Here is a 16,941-nt window from a genome sequence, read left to right on the forward strand (position 1 = left end):
AATTTACATGATCACAAATTCTGGTGCAGACAGGACACTAATGGACCACTTGATGATTGCCCGGTTCTGTTCATTCTCTTTGAAGCATCTGGCATTGGCCACTGTAGGAAGACAGGATACTGGGCTAGATGGACATTGGTCTTATCCACTATCACCACTCTTATGGTTGTAGCTAGTCATGCAGCTTAGGGTTAAAAACACAACTAAAAACAAATGTTTGTGCCCTGTCTTCAATAGAATTCACAATATTATGAATTAATATTTGTTAAACTAAAAGTTCAAGTGCAGACAAACTCGAATGGAATCAGATGCCCAACCCTCCTACCACACAACCTGAGACTGTTTGCCATCAGAAGGGACCCCTGGGGCTGGCATAATGGCAGTGAATGGAGGCAATACGGGTGTGTCTCAGCCTCCCTTATTCTTCAGTGTATCTGTGAGAGAGCTGTTTGAGAAAACCCCTCCTTGGAGTGAATGAGAAAGCTGGAGTGAATAAACTCAGTGATGCAGCCGCAGTGACTATGCAGATGTTTTTAGCATTACAGATTCTTTTTAGCAAGGTGACTGAATATTCTACTGACTTTGTTTCTTCAGAACCCTCCTATATATTTCCCCAAATAATCTACCGGCCGGGAAAAAAAATCACTTGTATGTTTCTCTGTTCCCTCCCCCGCTTTGTCTGTTGCCTGTCTTCCTAGATTGTGAGCTCTTTGGGGCAGAGACTTTGTCTCCATAGTGCTGTGGAAAGCGCCTAGCCCATAGTGGGCACGGCTGTGATCCAAATAACACACAATTAATGATAAAGGCCTGGGCTGCAGGCAGGCTCCTCATGAGGCCAACAACATTTTCCCACTTCTGCATTATTATTGATGGGACTGTCACATTTCTCCCGCATCCGTGTGCATAGACCTATGTATGCCATGTGCAGGGGATCCAGGGCTTTTGTCTAACTAGCATCCAGAGAGGGGAGAAAAAACAGGCGAGTTACCCCTGAAACTCAACGGAGTATCTCACAGTTTCTCCAGGGACCGTCACTGGACTCCAGGTCAGGAAGTGCTTCATGTTGGTGGACAGGATGGAGATATTCTGAGGGGCTGGTAGCAGGGCTTCTTCGTCTAGGATTCCACCAAAGAGAGAAACAACTAGTTGTGACCATTTGCTAAATGAATAACACAGTTTGGAAGGACACGCTTCAACGCTGAAGCTTCACAATATGCTTCATCGTTTCACTTCAGCACTGCCACTCGAGCTCTGAATTAGCATATAGGTTGAAATTATAATTGAAGATAGAATGATAAAGTACCTAGCTGTTTGTAATATGACAGGGACTCAGACCAGCATGACTTGTGTAAAGGAAAATCATGCCTCTCCACTACATTAGAGTTGTTTGAAGAGGTCAATAAAATAGTGGATAAAACTGGACCTTTTAGAAAGGCATCCAATCTAGAATGAGCAACTCCAAGTGATGAAGAACCCATCACATCCCTCGGTAAGTTGCTCCAATGGTTAATTCCCCTTGCTGCCTTATTTCCAGTCTGAATTTGTTTGGCTTCAGCTTCCAGCCATTGGGTCTTGTCCTGCCGTTTTCTGCTAGATTAAAGATCCCTCTAGTATCAGATATCTTCCCCTTAATCATCTTTTGGAGAAACTTAATAGGCAAAGCGTCTTAAGCCTCTTACTGGGAGGGAGGTTTTCCAAACTTCAGATAAGTACTATAGCTCTTTTCTGAGCCCCTTCCAATTTTTCAAATGTGGACATGGGACCTGCATGCAGTATTCCAGGCATGGTCCCATGTGTGCCATATGAAAGGGTCTTACTGTTGTCTCACCACTCCCTCATAGTATGAGATGGCAGTTCAGCAGCTCTGCCCCACTGTCCTCTGGGTGTCAGGGATGTGGAATGATGATGACTTGGCCTTCTGGCCAGCTCACATTATAGGTTCTCCCCTTCCAGGTATTGATTGCCAGGATCCACGGACTAGAATTCTGAGAGCTTGGGGTAGCGGATATTCCCACAGTGCCACCATGTAGCCCTGCAACCAGGGAGCACTGTGGGGAGTAGGTGCTGTAGGACATACTGCCAAAGGGACCCAGACTGATGACAGTACCCTGAGGTCCTCTGATTAGCCAAGCACCCTATTTAACCCTCCAGGGTGGCCCAGGAAGTTTTTTGGGCAATCACATAGACTTCTGGTCTGCTGCAACGTCAGACCTCACCCTGTGTCCTGATCTCTGGTCTCCGATCCCAGCCTGTCTCTTGCCTCCTGACTCCAGCCTGGTACTACCTCTGATCTTGGGTCTTCAACTATTGCCTGACTCTGACCCCGATTCCTGCCTCCTGATTCCAGCCAGGTACTACCTCTCATCTCTGGTCTCTGATCCCAGCCTGACTCAGACCCTGACTTTTGCTTATTGAATCTATTGGCCTTGCTGGAGCCCTAAACATAACTAACAGTGTGAACCAAAGGCTATGAAACAGAGTTAGGGCTGGCTTTGGCACAATAGTAACACACCAAATAACCAAGTAACCACATTCCTGACCGGTGAGGACAGTACAACAACATTCAGAGTTCTCAAGTAACCACGTAAACAAATTCCCAAGAGGTAGCACAGGAACACACTGACCCATCATAAGATAAGGAGGGGAATGACAGGATAATGGATGAGGTTGTTTTGTACAAACTAGCAGGTACAAGGTATAAGGGCAGAGGTGAAAGTAAGCCGGTCCGGACCGGCTTCCCCAGGCTGGCGATTTAAAGGGCCTGGGGCTCCCTGCAGCAGCCAGAGCCCTTGGCCTTTTAAATCCCCACGGGAGCCCTGCCGCCGCTACCCTGGGGGCTCTGGGAGCGGGACTCGGGCAGCAATTTAAAGTGCCCAGGGTTCCCCACCACTGGAGCCCCGGGCCCTTTATATCGCTGCCTGAGCCCAGCTGCCAGAGCCCCGGGGTAGCGGCAGCAGGGCTCCATCGATGATTTAAAGGGTCCGGAGCTCCGCTGCGGTAGCGGCAGCCAGAGCCCCGGGCACTTTAAAGCACCCCTGAGCTCCGGGGCTCCCAGCCACCTCTGCAGCTGGTAGCTCAGGGGTCATTTAAAGGCCCCGGGGCTCCCAGCCACAGCAGGAGCCCTGGGGCCTGTAAATCTTGATGTATAGGTCCCGCCTCTTCTGGTTGAAGCCACGCCTCTTCCGGTTGAGGCCATGCCCCTGCTCAGGACTCCGGCGTACCGGTAAGTCCTTTAACTTATTTTCACCCCTGTATAAGGGTGGTGACTAACAATGTAATACATAAGTTGTGTGTATCAATGTATAAAAGGAGAAGTCATTGGAGGGGCATCTTTGTATCAACCCAGGGGACAGCATTCTGTTATGTTGACTGAGTCTTTACCTTGTCACGGGTGTACATGTGTTAGTGTCCCCGTAACTCATTGGACAGGGCACTAGTACCCTGCTTTGCGGACAATAAACCTTTGCCAGCAAACTGAGCCTGTGGTCTTTCTTTTTGAATAACATCGGGGTCTGCTGAATCAACATGCTGCACTCTTTGTGAGAGCAGCTAACACCGGAGCTCCAAGAATAGTAGCACTAGCAGCATTAACAACTGTGCAGTACCAGCAATGCTCTGTAACACTAACAAAAGAACCCAGCGCTAGTGATTCCGCCAATCCCTGTTCACCAACTACTGTAGCTGTGACCACTAGGCCAACCTGTCTATGGCTCGGTCTCTTTCACTGATGTCCCAAACAAAGAATGTCTGTCAGAATACTGTCAATCAACACATCTTCCACCCACCTTGGGCTTCTCTTTTGCCTTATTCTTCTTCCAAAGTGGTGGCTTGCAGGGCTTCCCCCTTCCCACCAGAACTCGAAAACCAGACAAAAATACAAACTAAGTAACTTCTGCACACCTCAGACTTGAGCTTTTGGTCCATCTCCAGTTCTCTGCTCTTCTACTGAACGCTGAGCCAAAATGCTGCCTCCCTGGCCTTGCCCTTTTCCCATGGCCCACCTCAGGAGCTAGCTGCACTCCTGTAGCTTTCCCACAGTTCTACCTCTGCCTGGCTTCTAGCAGACCCTTCCCACAGAGAGGGCGTTCCAGACCACCTCGCTCCTGGGTCTCCTCCTCCCACCTGCTCTGAACTCCAACTCCTCCCTGAGCCTGACACATCCTCCAGGTATAATAACGGGGGGAGGGCAAACAGACCTCTCAGGCTTTAGTTAACCCCTTCTCAGTTGATGCAGGGTTTATATATACCATCATCACAAGCGGTAACACCATCTCCCTGCTCCTAACCAATAGTCCCCTGTTTATCTACCCGAGGATTATTTTAGCCCTCTTTGCCATCACATCATGGGAGATCATGTTCAGTCAGATTCCACCAGGACCCCTGATCCTTTTAAGAGTCTCTGCTTTCTAGGGTACAGTCCCCTGTCCTGTGACCTATGTTTTTGGGTCCTAGACATATGACCTTGCATATAACTGTATTAAAGCATGTTATTCAAGTGAGCCCATTTTACCATGCAATCTAGATTGTACTGTATAACTGATCTGTCCCCTTCATTATTTGCCACTCCACCAAGTTTTGTGTGATGTGCAAACTTCACCAATAATGATTTTATATTTCCTCCCAGATCAGTGATAATCATATTGAATACCATTGAGCCAAGAACAGATTCTTATAGAACCTCACTGCCCCTATTTGTTGATAAGTCCCCCTTTACATTACTTTTGGGGACCTGTTAGTTGGACACTTTAATCTATTTAACATGGGCTACATTGATTTTGCTCAGTGATAATATTTTAATCAAGATGTCATGTGGTACTAAATCAAACATCTTACATAGGTAGGTCTAGTTATATCATGTCAATAACACCTTTATCAACCTCATCGCAAACCAATGTCGAGTTTGTTTAACAAGACCTATTTTCCGTACAAATCTGTTGAATAGGATTAACCATATGACAATTCTTTAATTCTTTATTAACTAAGTCTTGTATCAGACCTTCCATGGTTTTATCTGGGACTGACATCAGGCCCACTGGCCTACTTATCTGGGTCACTGTTTACCCTTTTTTAAATATTGGCCCAGCATTAGCTTTTTTCCAGTCTGCTGGAACTTCCTCAGTGTCCAAGATTTGTTAAAAATCAATATCAATAGTTCAGAGGGCTCCTTGGCCAATTCTTTTAAAATGTCTGGGTTCAAGCTGATTTTAAAATGTATGACTTAAGCAGTTGCTGCTTAATAACCTCTGCAATTACTGCTGGAATGTCAAGTATTTAATTGTCTCTGTACTCTGTGAATATGGCATTGTGCTTTTTCCAAATACAGAACAGAAATATTTACTGAACACTTCTGCCTTTTCTGCATCATCAACAATTTTACCATCCTTCCCTAGTGGCACTTGAGGGTTCAATTTCCAGATCTAAGATCCTGAATCACAGCCGATGGGGCCCTGGGATGCATACTTCTCAGGATTGGGTAGGCAGGATCCTTCCTCGACATGGTGAAGCTAATGGGAAACAGCTGTCTTCCCTGCCTAACCTGAATTAATCAGAACAGACCAAGCTATCTACTTGGGATCTCCTGAAGTAATCTGTAAGGAAGGAAGAGAATTTCAACTTTTCTCTTCAGAGAGGAGCCCAGAGGACACTGATGCTTTGCACCACTACTCCTTGTTATAAGTTGGATAGTTGAAGACAAGGTTTAGCTACTGTGACACTCATTCTTACTGTACTTCACGTAGTTTTATATAACTAATTAAATCAGTCTTGAAAATGTAAAAGTCTGTTTGCCCTTAGCAAGTAACTTTTTTTAATAGACAAGTAAAATATTAGTTTTTAATTACAATTACTGCCATTGGAAGGGTGGATTAGAACATCTGAGCCTAGGATGACACATTTTTATTACAATTTTGCAAGATTTAATTCAATAGGCACAAAAGAAAGCTTCTGGTTCTGATGTACTTGTTCAAACTGGTGTGAATAAATCAACTGAGGTAGATGATATTTACTTGCCTAAGAATATTTAACTGCAATTCCGAAAAACACTAACAGAAAAAGCATGTGTGGGATACAGGTTGTCTCAATTATCATTCAATACCTAATCCACTGGAGCAAACTCCTCTCATAACTGGGCTTGAACAAATAAGGTAAATGAAGCAACACTCCTTTTCTGTCAGAAACTAGTTGTGAAACCCTCTGTAGTAGCTGGTCTACACAGAGAACAGTAGTCTGCTGCTGCTACTAGTTACCCCAGGGGTTCTCAAACTGGGGGTTGTGACCCTCAGGGGGTCACAGGGTTATCACATGAGGGGTCGCGAGCTGTCAGCCTCCACCCCAAACCAAGCTTCACTCCAGCATTTATAATAATGTTAGATATAAAAAAGAGAGTTTTTAATTCATAAGGGGGGTCGCACTCAGAGGCTTGCTGTGTGAAAGGGGTCACCAATACAAAAGTTTGAGAACCACTGAGTTACCCCATTAGCTCAAAGGGCAGAGACCTGTGCAGTGGATCTGAATAATGAGCCCTGAATTTCTGTATGATGGAATTTGTTTTTCGGTTTGCTTCTTAAAATAATTTAGGAAATTATATACAAAACTGTTAAATGAATGTTAAGGTTGCAAAGTCAAGCACTCAAAAATCAGGAAATGACAGTGTTAGTTTAACCATATGACTTTAGTTTGGCTCCCTTACGTGTCTGCATTATGATACAGTCTCTAATTACATCAGCACATGCTATTTTTTCCACACTAGCTCTGTCTCATTCAGCACACAGGATGGATGCTGCTCAAGGACTGAATCAGGTGCTGTTAAATGCTCCAGCATCTTTCATTCTGGCATTTCCTAACTTTTGAGTACTTGACTTTGCAACCTTAATGTTCTTTTAATGTAGGTTTTTTTTATGTAAAGAGCAGTTATGAATTCTATCGTTAGGTTGCCAGTCATTTCCATTATAATAATTTGGCTTACAGCAGGACTTTGACATTTGGTAAAGGGATAATCCTGGAGCCAGGGAGATGTCTTTTGCTGACCCCAGGGTGTTCTGATTTGGGAAAGTTATCTTCATTTACGATATGTGTTTAAGTACAAAAAACATATGTAGAAATAAAGCTATTGTGGTTGTAAAGTCAAGTATTCAAAGGTTAGAAAATGCCAGACTCACCTTTTCTCATGCAAACTTAATTGGGACCCTCCGTGCTTATGCATTATGATGGTCTTTAATTACATGATCACCTACTATTTCTTTCCACAGGACTTCTGCCCCATTCAGTGCAGAGAGTGGAGGCTGCTCAGGAAATAAATCAGCATTATGCAGTGAATTAGGCAAAACCAAAAAATGCTCAAGATATTAGACCAGCCCCTAAAAACACTAATAAATGAGTCACTGGGAAGAGCACATCGAAAACAGCAATACATTGGACTGCTTCAGTGACCTGCACAGAATGATTGCTTTAGCAGACACCTGTGATGTGTACAAATCTCTGGCACATTCTGACCAGATCAGTGACTGTAAGCTAGAGGTGGAAATAGGGAAGTATAAAGCATAAGGCTGGTCTACCCTACCACTTAAGTCAATGTAATTTATGTTGCTCAGGAGTCTGAAAACTACACCCTGCTGAGAGATGTAGGTTACATTGACTTAAAGCAGTGTCCACACTGTGCTATGATGCTCTGCCGCTGACATAGGGCTTGGCTACACTTGTAGATGTAGCGCGCTGTGAGTTAAACCAGCTCTCGGAGACCACAGCAGAGAAAGCACTGCCGTGTGTTCACACTGTCAGCTGCAAGCGCACTGGTGTGGCTACATTTGCAGCACTTGCAGTGGCATTGGGAGCAGTGCATTATGGGCAGCTATCCCACAGAGCACCTCTTCCCATTCTGGCACTGTGGCTTGTGGGAAGGGGGTGAGGGGGTGCAGGGCATTCTGAGTCCTGTCCCAATGCATTGCTTCGCATCCCAGCAATCCCTGTGCTTCCATCCACATTTGGCGCCATCTTTCAACGGTTTTTGTACTGTGCGCTCTGTCTTCCCTTTCGGTCTGCGGGAATGGATCCCAAACTGCTGAGGAATATGCTGATGGGTCTCACCAGCACGTCACAAATTGCAGTCGAGTTACTCCTTAAGCTACAAAGTGACAGTGAGGAGTCTGATGATGATGTCTACTCACATAACGCTTACGACACGAGATTGCTTGTGGCATTCACGGACATGCTCACCGCAGTGGAATGCCACTTTTGGACTCAGGAAACAAGCACTGAGTGGTGGGATCACATCGTCATGCAAGTCTGGGATGACGAGCAGTGGCTGCAGACCTTTCGGATGAGAAATGCCATTTTCATGGGACTGTGTACTGAGCTTGCCCCCACCCTGCGGCGCAAGGACACAAGATTGAGAGCTGCCCTGCCAGTGGAGAAGTGGGTGGCTATTGCAATCTGGAAGCTGGCAATTCCAGACAACTACCCATCGGTCGCTAACCAGTTTGGAGTGGGAAAGTCGACCGTTGGAATCATGTTGATGCAAGTTTGCAGGGCCATTAATTGCATCCTGCTCAGAAGAACCATGACTCAGGGTAACATGCATGACATTGTGGCTGGCTTTGCACAAATGGGTTTCCCTAACCGTGGAGGGGTGATAGATGGGATGCATATTCCAATTCTGGTACCAGCACACTTGACCTCCAAGTACATAAATCAGAAGGGGTATTTCTCTATGGCTCTCCAGGCACTTGTGGATCACCGTGGTCGTTTCATTGATATTAATACAGGCTGGTCCGGAAAGGTGCATGACGCACGCATCTTTCAGAACACAGGCCTGTTCAGGAAGCTGCAAGCTGAGATTTTCTTCCCAGATCAGAAGATCACTGAAGAGGAAGTCAAAATGCCCATTGTGATCCTTGGAGATCCCGCTTACCCGTTAATGCCGTGGCTCATGAAACCCTACACAGGGAGCCTTGGCAGCAGCAAGGAGTGGTTAAACAACAGGCTGAGTCGGTGCAGAATGACTGTGGAGTGTGCTTTTGGACATTTAAAGAACCGCCGGCGCTGTCTGTATGGGAAGCTGGAGCTGGCCGATGACAACATCTCCACAGTTATATCCGCGTGCTGTACCCTCCATAACATTTGTGAAGGGAAGGGTGAAAGATTCACTCAGGCATGGACCGAGGAGGTTCAACATCTGGAGGCTGAATTTGAACAGCCAGAGAGCAGGGGTATTAGAGGGGCACAGCGCATGGCTGCAAGGATTAGGGATGCCTTCAGGGAGCAATTTGAAGCTGAAAGCCACCAGTAATGTCTGGTGCCCTGCACGGGAGTGAAGTGCAGTGGTTCCAATGTTAGTAGGAATCTGTGTTTGCTACATATGATGCACTGACTTGCAGTGCCTGTTGCTTTCCTGGGCTACGGTATCTTTTACTTAATGCAATAATAAAGAATGTTTTCAAAGCCAAAAAATTCATGTATTGAAAAGAAACACAACTGCTTGAGAAACAGAAAGGGCATGACACATCTGTGCTGTGTGGGAGGAGGGAAGGGGGTGTGGTGGAGAACGGGACAATCACAGATTTGTGTATGTCCTGTTATCATATTCAGCCTTCCTGTCTGGAGTGCCGTGCAATGAGTGCTGCACTTCAGGCTGGCTAAAATGCATGGTGATGGGGGTTGAGTGCAGTGGGGAAGGGTCATAGTTTGCAGGGCTGGGTGGTGAAGCTACAGGTATTGGAGGCAGCTGGTGACAATAAGAACCTGGATGTTGGGGAAAGTGGGTTGTCGGTGACATGGAGGCACAAGGTAAAGAGTTTTGGGACAAGGGCTTCGGGGGGGGGGGCGGGCGCAAAAGTGCTCCACCTGCATTGCTAGGAGTGCCTGTATCAAGTCCGCATGGCGCTCCATGATGCTGAGCAGCCGCTCCGTGCTTTGGTGCCAGCGATCCACATTCTGCTGGTGGACTCTCCTTTCAGTCTCCCACTACTCCTGCACTTTTTGATTTTCATTAAGGGACCTCTGCATGACTTCATGCAGCATGTCCTCTTTGCTTATTCGCAGATGCTTCCTAATTCTTTGGAGTCTTTCGGCCATTGATAACAAGGACGGCTGGGATCTCAAGGTTGCAGCTGTAAAGCCAAAATGCAACACTTAACAGAAGCAGCATTGTTCACACCAGACACAGCAATGATCCGGCCGTACTTAAAGACAAGCACAGTGTACACAATAGCAGAAATTGCCCGTCCCAAAGAGAGCACACATAACCCACAGAAGCCCCAAAATGGTGAGTAAGCACAGGGGCAAGGGAGACTGATTGTTTCACGGCCGTACTGTCCTCTGGGGTTCTGTGCCTTGGGGAGAGCCAACAGCTGCAGGGGGCCCCTATACTGAACACTGTCCCCACATTTTCCACAGGATGAGTTCGTCCTGGAAGATATCTCACTGCTGAGGGTGACCTGGGAAGCAAGGGAGGGTCTTCTACTAAAATGCGGCTTCCACCCTGACCCATATGCAGCTTACCTGTGTGCAGCAATGGTCCCTCCGCCCCTCACGGCACAGTGGTGCAGACATGTTAGCCTTACTGGGACAAGGAGCACAGTAGCTCTGCCAAGGAACCTGCTCAAGTGGATTGCCCAGCTTCTGCATGAGACCTTTGAAGAGATCACTGAGGCCCATTACCACGATGTGAGAGAGCACATCAATGCCCTATTCTGCATCTAGGCATTCATGCAGCCCTAACCCTCCTCACCCCAAGTGCCTGCACCAAACAACTTCCTTCCCAAAATAAAAGCCGCTTATCAGGCACCTCCTCTGGTGTTTGTTTGTCCCCAAGCATCGTCCGCTGCGACTGGCTACCTTCCTCCTGGCTTGAAAACGGCTCCTGGCTGCATGCATGTAGGGATTCTGGGCTGTCCCCCTCCTCCTCAGCACCTTCATTCCCGCTTTCCTCCTCCTGCCTTGTTGAACTGGGCTCTGAAGTGTCCATGGTGGTCTTCAGAGTGGAGGTGGGGTCGCCCCCAAGTATTGTGTCCAGCTCTTTGTAGAAACGGCAGGTCACGGGGGCAGCACCGGAGCAGCTGTTTGCCTCGCACGCTTTGCGGTAGGCTTTCCGCAGCTCCTTCACTTTAACCCTGCACTGCACTGCGTCCCGGGCATGGCTCCTTTCCATCATGTCCTTTGATATCTACCTGTAGGTATCGTAATTCCTATGACTGGAGCGCAGCTCGGACTGGACAGCTTCCTCCCCCCAAACACTGATGATGTCCAGCACCTCGCCATTGCTTCATACTGGGGATCGCTGGCATATGGAGGCATGGTCACCTGGAAAGATGCGCTGAGAGCACTACACGCCTTTCTGAGCAAACAGGAAGGGGATTTTCAAAATTCCCAGAGAATTTAAAGGGTGGGTCTGACGGTTGGTCACCTGAGGGCAGGGCAGTAGAGTTCAAAGTGATGACCAGAGTGGCTAGAACAGGCATTGTGGGACACTTCAAGAGGCCAATCAGAGCACATTAATAGACCAGGATGTCTACACTGGCACTGTGGCACTCCAGCCGGGGCGCAGCAAGCATTATGCTTCTCATGGAGGTGGATTACCAGGAGCGCTCCAGCCGTGGAGTCCAGGCACTCTACGTGCCTTGCCAGTGTGGACGCGTCATGAGTTAGGGCACCCAGGGCTGCTTTAATGCGCTCTAACTCACAAGTGTAGCCAAGCCCATAGCTTATGCCTCTCACGGAGGTGGAGTAATTATGCCAATGGGCGAGCGCTCTCCCATCAGCATAGTGTGTCTTCACCAGATGCACTACAGCGGTGCAGCTGCATTGGTGGAGCTACTCCAATGTAGCATGGTAGTGTAGACTTGCCCATAGTCTGAAGCCAGAGGCGCAACTGTGTAGCCAGCATGACAGAGGAGTGCAAGAAAGAGATTTCTTCAAATGAATTACCAGGAATCATAAAAGACACCTATCAAATGATTAAAGGCCACCCTGTAGCTCTCTGTCCTCTTGTGGGGTCTCAGAGTCATTCCCCAGGTTGTGGTCAGGAACATACACTCAATACACAGGATACATAATTCAATGTTTCCGTTAAATACCCAAACCAACAATTATTAATAAGCACCTCCAACCACCCCTCTGCCACAGATACTTAAAAACAATGAGGAAACCCTGTGATTAACTGTGGGAGAAAGGAGATGCTAAAGCCATCATAAATAGGGGAATGGTGAATAGGAGGAGGGAGGTGATCATGATGGTCCCTTCTGGCCCATAGTCTGTGAGATGTTACCGCTGTATACAGCATTGGGGAGAGCGATGCTGGACTGCTGCATGCAGTTCTACAGTCTAGATTTGGAAAAGGATGTTGAAAAACTGGAGAAGGTGCAGAAGTGAGACACAAAAATTATTCAAGGACTGAAAAAAAGGCCTGATCATGAGAGACTTACGGAGCTTTATTATGCTGTACCTCTATGGGGAGACAATGTCAGGTGCTAAGGGGCTCTTTAATCTAAGGGAGTGGGAAGCAGAACAAGAGTCAATGCCTGAAAGTTAAAGCCAGATAAATTCAAATTAGACATCAGGAACAAATGTTAGCAGTGAGGGTGATTAAGCATGGGAACAAACTAACCCAGGTGGATTCTTCATCTCTTAATGTCTTCACATCAAGATCTGATACCTTTCTGGAAGATATGTTTTAGCCAAACACAAGTCATTGGATTCAGTGCAGCGGGAATGGGCCTGTGTTATGCATAGGGCCCTACCGAATTCACAATCCATTTTGGTCAATTTCACAGTCATAGGAATTAAAAAATCATAAATTTCATGATTTCAGCTATTTAAATCTGAAATTTCACAGAGTTGTAATTGTAGGGGTCCTGACCCAAAAAGGAGTTGCGGGGTGGTTGCAAGGTTATTGTAGGGAGGGGGTTGCAATACTGCTACCCTTACTTCTGTGCTGCTGCTGGTGGTGGTGCTGCCTTCAGAGCTGGGAAGCTGGAGAGTGGCGGCTGCTGGCCAGGAGCCCAGCTCTGAAGCAGAGCTGCAGTCAGCAGCAACGCAGAAGGATGGTATGGTATGGTACCGTATTGCCATCCTTACTTCTGTGCTGCTGCCCACAGAGCTGGGCCCTCAGTCAGCAGCCGCCACTCTCCAGCCGCCCAGCTCTGAAGGCAGCAACGCAGAAGTCAGGGTGGCATGGTACGATATTGCCACCCTTACTTCTGCACTGCTGCTGGCAGGGCACTGTCTTCAGAACTGGGCACCCAGCCAACAACTGCCACTCTCCAGCTGCCCAACTCTGAAGGCAGCACAGAAGTAAGAGTGTCAATGCCACAACCCCCCTAAAATAACCCTGTGACCCCCCTACAATTCCCTTTTGGGTCAGGACCCCCAATTTGAGAAACGCTGGTCTCCCCCGTGAAATCTGTATCGTATAGGGTAAAAGCATACTAAAGACCAGATTTCACATGGGGGGAGGGGGCGGGGAAGGGGGAGAACAGATTTCATGGTCCATTACATGTTTTTTATGGCCAGGAATTTGGTAGGGCCCTAGTTATGTGGAAGATCAGACTAGATAATCTAGTGGGCTCTTATGGCCTTAAAATCCATTAATCTTGCCCTTCTGGTTCATTTCTTGCTTTCTGTTCCTTTCCCCTATTTAGAGGTTTGCATTGCCCTTGGGAATCTCTGTGATAGAATTAAATAGCCTCCATGCTAAATGTAAGGATTTTAATTTCTTCCCTTTTCACTTTACGCTCTTTTTGATGAGTCTCCTCATTTCTGGGAAGTTCCCCTTCATAAAAGTCAGTGTCTCTGGGCTAAATTTTGGTATCTTCCTTTGTAGATGTAGAACGTAATTACATTCTTTTCACTGTTGCTTAGTCCTAAATAACATGCAGGAGATTGTTAAAAAGTAACTATAGTTGAGCCACTATGTCAAGAATAGCTTCCCCTCTTGAGTGCTCCACTACTAGCTGCTCCAAGAAGTGATTGTTTGAGACTGTTGTTTCCAGCCACGGGTACTGTACGCCAAGGAGGTACGCAGAGGCCTTCCAGGGGATACATCAACTCATCTAGATATTTGCCTAGTTTTACAACAGGCTACATAAAAAGCACTAGCAAAGTCAGTACAAACTAAAATTTCATACGGACAATGACTTGTTTATACTGCTCTATATACTATACACTGAAATGTAAGTACAATATTTATATTCCAAATGACTTATTTTATAATATATATGGTAAAAATGAGAAAGTCAGCAATTTTTCAGTGATAGTGTGCTGTGACACTTGTATTTTTATGTCTGATTTTGTAAGCAAGTAATTTCTAAGTGAGGTGAAACTTGTGGGTATGCAAGACAAATCAGACTCCTGAAAGGGGTACAGTAGTCTGGAAAGGTTGAGAGCCACTGCTTTAGAAGACAATTTAGAAACAGAGAAAAGAAATAGGAAGATTTAACAGGTTTCCTAAAACTCCAGACAAGGATTGTGGTCAACATCTCTGCTCCTCATGCGCAGGAAAATTAAAATGAGAGGGTTTTTTTTGCAATTTTTCAAAATTTGGCCAGTTTTGTCACACTTTAAAAACAATTGTCATATTCTTCCCCATTCCACATTCAGCGAGTGTGGAAGACATTCTTTTTAAACATTAAATCATATCACTAAAATGGGGTCAACATTTTCTCTCTCCCCCTTTATGGGAAAATGAGAACTGCACTTTGTGTAATGAAAGAATCCAAGGAGAGTCTGTTCCTGGCTCATGCAAAACTATTAGCCACCCCTGAGAGCTGCATGGAGCAGGAAGGAGCCGGGCAAGATACAACATGATGCAGAAGCAGAGCCTACAGACTTATGAAACACAGAACACAGTGAATACTTAATCCTGCCATGCGTGCAGGGGACTGGACTAGATGACCTCTCAAGGTCCCTTCCAGACCTATGATTCTATGAATCTGAGCTGACAGGCACGATGTGAGGATCCTACCTAGAGGGATTAAAGAGTTGTGGAATACATGGTTTGAACCACCACTGATGTTAAGGGAATGATTCCCACTGACTTTCTTTGATGGGTGCTGTCTTGGCCCCAGCATAAGCAGTAAAACACTTTCAAGTCCCCCAAGATATCTACAGTAGTGGTTCTCAAACTTTTGTACTGTGACCCCTTTCACATAGCAAGCCTCTGAGTGCGACCCCCCCTTATAAATTAAAAACACTTTTTTATATATTTAACACCATTATAAATGCTGGATGTAAAGCAGGGTTTGGGGTAGAGGCTGACAGCTCGCAACCCCCATGTAATAACCTCGCGACCCCCTGAGTGGTCCCGACCCCAGTTTGAGAACCTCTGATCTACAGCCTTATGCTTCACCTTTCAGGTCAGGCTTACATGTTAGTAACCAAAACTTTTTAAACTTGTGCTCTGAGCCTGCAGCTGTGACGCAGACAGAACCATCATTAAGGCAATCTGGTCCAAAGAGGGCTTGCAGGGTCACCCTTTTAGATGTCAATGAAAACCAGGAAATATTACCAAAAGATCCTAGACACGCATTATCCACCTTGTCCCAAAATTGAAATCCTCCGTTGAATTTGATAGTCCCTTTCTATAATTTGTTAAATTCCCTTTTTAATCTGATTATTCCAGGGTTAGCTCAGGCAAAGATTTCTAACTCAAGACCACCTGTTCTTAATCTTTTACAAACTGGATTGAATCTTGTAATTTGAATATAATAAATGTTAAAAAGCGAGAAAAGATATTTGATACCCCTCCCCCAAACGTACTTGTTATTCTAACTTGTGTCTCCTTTGGGCATTTTGGCCATTTACCTGTGAGAAGAGGTGCAATCACAGAGCAGAGAATGAAGATGAGGCTTGTGAACATTTCACTCAGACTCATTGTCTTTGTCCAGGTTCATGCCATGTAGTTGGGCTCTGAGTTTCCTCTTCCCGGAGAAGGAACACCATTCAGTCTATCCATGCTTTGAGCAATGTGGGGATTTTGAATCTCAGCAAAGACTTTGTGTAGATGTCACTGCAGAGTGGAAACTGATCCTGTAATGATCAAGCCAGGAACAGGCATCCTCCTGCCTAAACATCCAGATGCATTGCTTAGGAGGGCGTGGCCGCAAGGAATGCCAGGGATAATTGCATACAATCATCTGCTTAAAGGGTTGTGCAATTGCCCAACTAGAATAGACAAGGCTGTCCCTGTTTTAACTGAACAGCTACTACATGTATTAAGGTAGGCCACTGCACAGGTAAAACCAGATTATTTTGTCTATTCTATTGCCCAGACTACTAGCCCTGTAATTACCAAAGGTGAGGAGTATCCCTTCCTAGGTACCTCACAGACACTCGATGCTGATGGTGCTGTCAATAGTACCAATACTGCGGCACAGATCAACGTCATGAAGTTCTTCCTGGTTGCCTACATGCAGAACAATAACTCAGTGTTCGGGGAGTCTGTGGGACCCAGCACATCTCCCCAACCTGGTGTTGCAACAACTCCTGCCAGTGAGAAGGAAGGAGATACGAAGGCTCCACAAGCCTGGCAGACAGAATTGATGGTAACACCATTGTGAATTCCACTGTCAAGGTGACAGAAGGAGAGAGTGAGAACAGGGTGCAGGGAAAGGTTCAGGTGAGGTTGCCTGGTAGCAATCCGGCATGTCCCTTTTGTGGGGATCATACTGGAAAACCAGCAGCTCTGAATATTCATCTTAAATGTAACCACGGTGGGAAGAATGTGGAGTTTCAATGTTCCCTGTGTGAGAAAATGGATCTAAATCCCCAAGTGTAAGAGATTGACATCACAGGACTCAGCTGATGACTGGGTTTGTGAAGTGTGTGCCAGATAGTGTGGCACCAAATCAGGTATCTCTCAACACAAGAGACTAACCCAGCTGGCAGAGTGGTACACAACAAAGAATGAATCCAAGCCAGTCAACCTAAATACAACTCACTGTGTGGAAAACA

The 16,941-nt window shown here is 46.2% G+C and overlaps 1 protein-coding gene across 1 annotated transcript in view; it reads right to left on the bottom strand.

Moving 5' to 3' along the window:
* IL20RB (interleukin 20 receptor subunit beta) overlaps nucleotides 1-16,078 on the bottom strand; it is a 33,779-nt gene extending 17,701 nt beyond the window's left edge. Inside the window, exons 1-2 of the mRNA XM_024100658.3 lie at nucleotides 15,793-16,078; nucleotides 989-1,115 (exon numbers count right to left, since the gene is read on the bottom strand). Of these exons, the coding sequence (XP_023956426.1) occupies nucleotides 989-1,115; nucleotides 15,793-15,862 (197 nt within the window). The 5' untranslated portion in view covers nucleotides 15,863-16,078. The remainder of the gene's footprint in view (nucleotides 1-988; nucleotides 1,116-15,792) is intronic.
* Nucleotides 16,079-16,941: the final 863 nt, after the last annotated feature.

This window comes from Chrysemys picta, chromosome 10 (assembly GCF_011386835.1).
Source record: "Chrysemys picta bellii isolate R12L10 chromosome 10, ASM1138683v2, whole genome shotgun sequence".
NCBI lineage: Eukaryota > Metazoa > Chordata > Testudines > Emydidae > Chrysemys > Chrysemys picta.